General features: G+C 43.1%; 1 protein-coding gene across 1 annotated transcript in view; it reads right to left on the reverse strand.

The window, feature by feature from the left end:
- The window catches only part of LOC104496934 (leucyl-cystinyl aminopeptidase-like), a gene marked incomplete at its 3' end in the record, with an annotated part of 10,104 nt that extends 9,487 nt beyond the window's left edge, over positions 1-617 (reverse strand). The window contains exon 1 of the mRNA XM_010140128.1: positions 4-617. Coding sequence (XP_010138430.1) covers positions 4-617 — 614 coding nt within the window. The remainder of the gene's footprint in view (positions 1-3) is intronic.
- Between the last annotated feature and the right edge of the window lie 225 nt (positions 618-842).

Raw genomic sequence — 842 nt, forward strand, 5'->3', positions numbered from 1 at the left:
GTTGCCTTGGTGATATGAAGTCCGGAACTGTGAAGTACAATCTTCCAAGTTACCTGGACAATGTTAACCACTATCTTTACAGAGCCCACAAATTTCAGAGTAGTTAGGTTTGGCTGCAAGACAAGATCATAATGCAGTGGTACAACATCATGGGGAAGTCTAATTTTTGCCCATGGAAATAGTTTTCCATTGGTTGCCAAAGGGTATATTAGTTTCATTGTATGATTTTTTCTATGGCAGCCTTCTTCGGTAAAGGTACATTTGGGAAGAAGACAAATCACTGTTATTAATGAAACGGCAATCACAAGAACAACTGCACAAACCATCACGGTCCTTGTAGAGTGCACTGAACATGATCCATTTGGATTTTGTCTACAGACAGGCATGTTATTCTGGAGACCCGAGCTTCTGTTCATGAAGGACATCCCCAGCAATTTTGCTGATGACTCATAATCCTCTTCATCATCGTCCATTTCATGCTCTCCAAGGCCACGCACCAAGAGTTGGGAGCTCCTTGGTTCATATTCCACTTCGTCAGGCTCCAGGGGATGTAAACAAGGCTCTTTTGCCAGGTCAACCACATCTGGCTCTTCTTCAAACATACTGTTTTCAATCATATTCCTGGGTAACTGAATTTGATCTGAAAAAGGAAAGACCGTAAGTTACATAATTAACAAAAGGCATAATTATAATACCCTGTGTTTACAGCACTGTGATGGGTTTTAATTATCCTTCTTGTGTTGGAGCAGACAGGCAGACTCCAGGAGCTCTCCTGCTACCTCCGTTCAGGTGCTTGTACACAAAGGCAGGGCTCTGGACCCCTGTGGAGATGGTGCCTGCAA

The sequence above is a fragment of the Buceros rhinoceros genome, unplaced genomic scaffold (assembly GCF_000710305.1).
Source record: "Buceros rhinoceros silvestris isolate BGI_N320 unplaced genomic scaffold, ASM71030v1 scaffold6987, whole genome shotgun sequence".
In the NCBI taxonomy this organism is placed as follows: Eukaryota; Metazoa; Chordata; class Aves; order Bucerotiformes; family Bucerotidae; genus Buceros; species Buceros rhinoceros.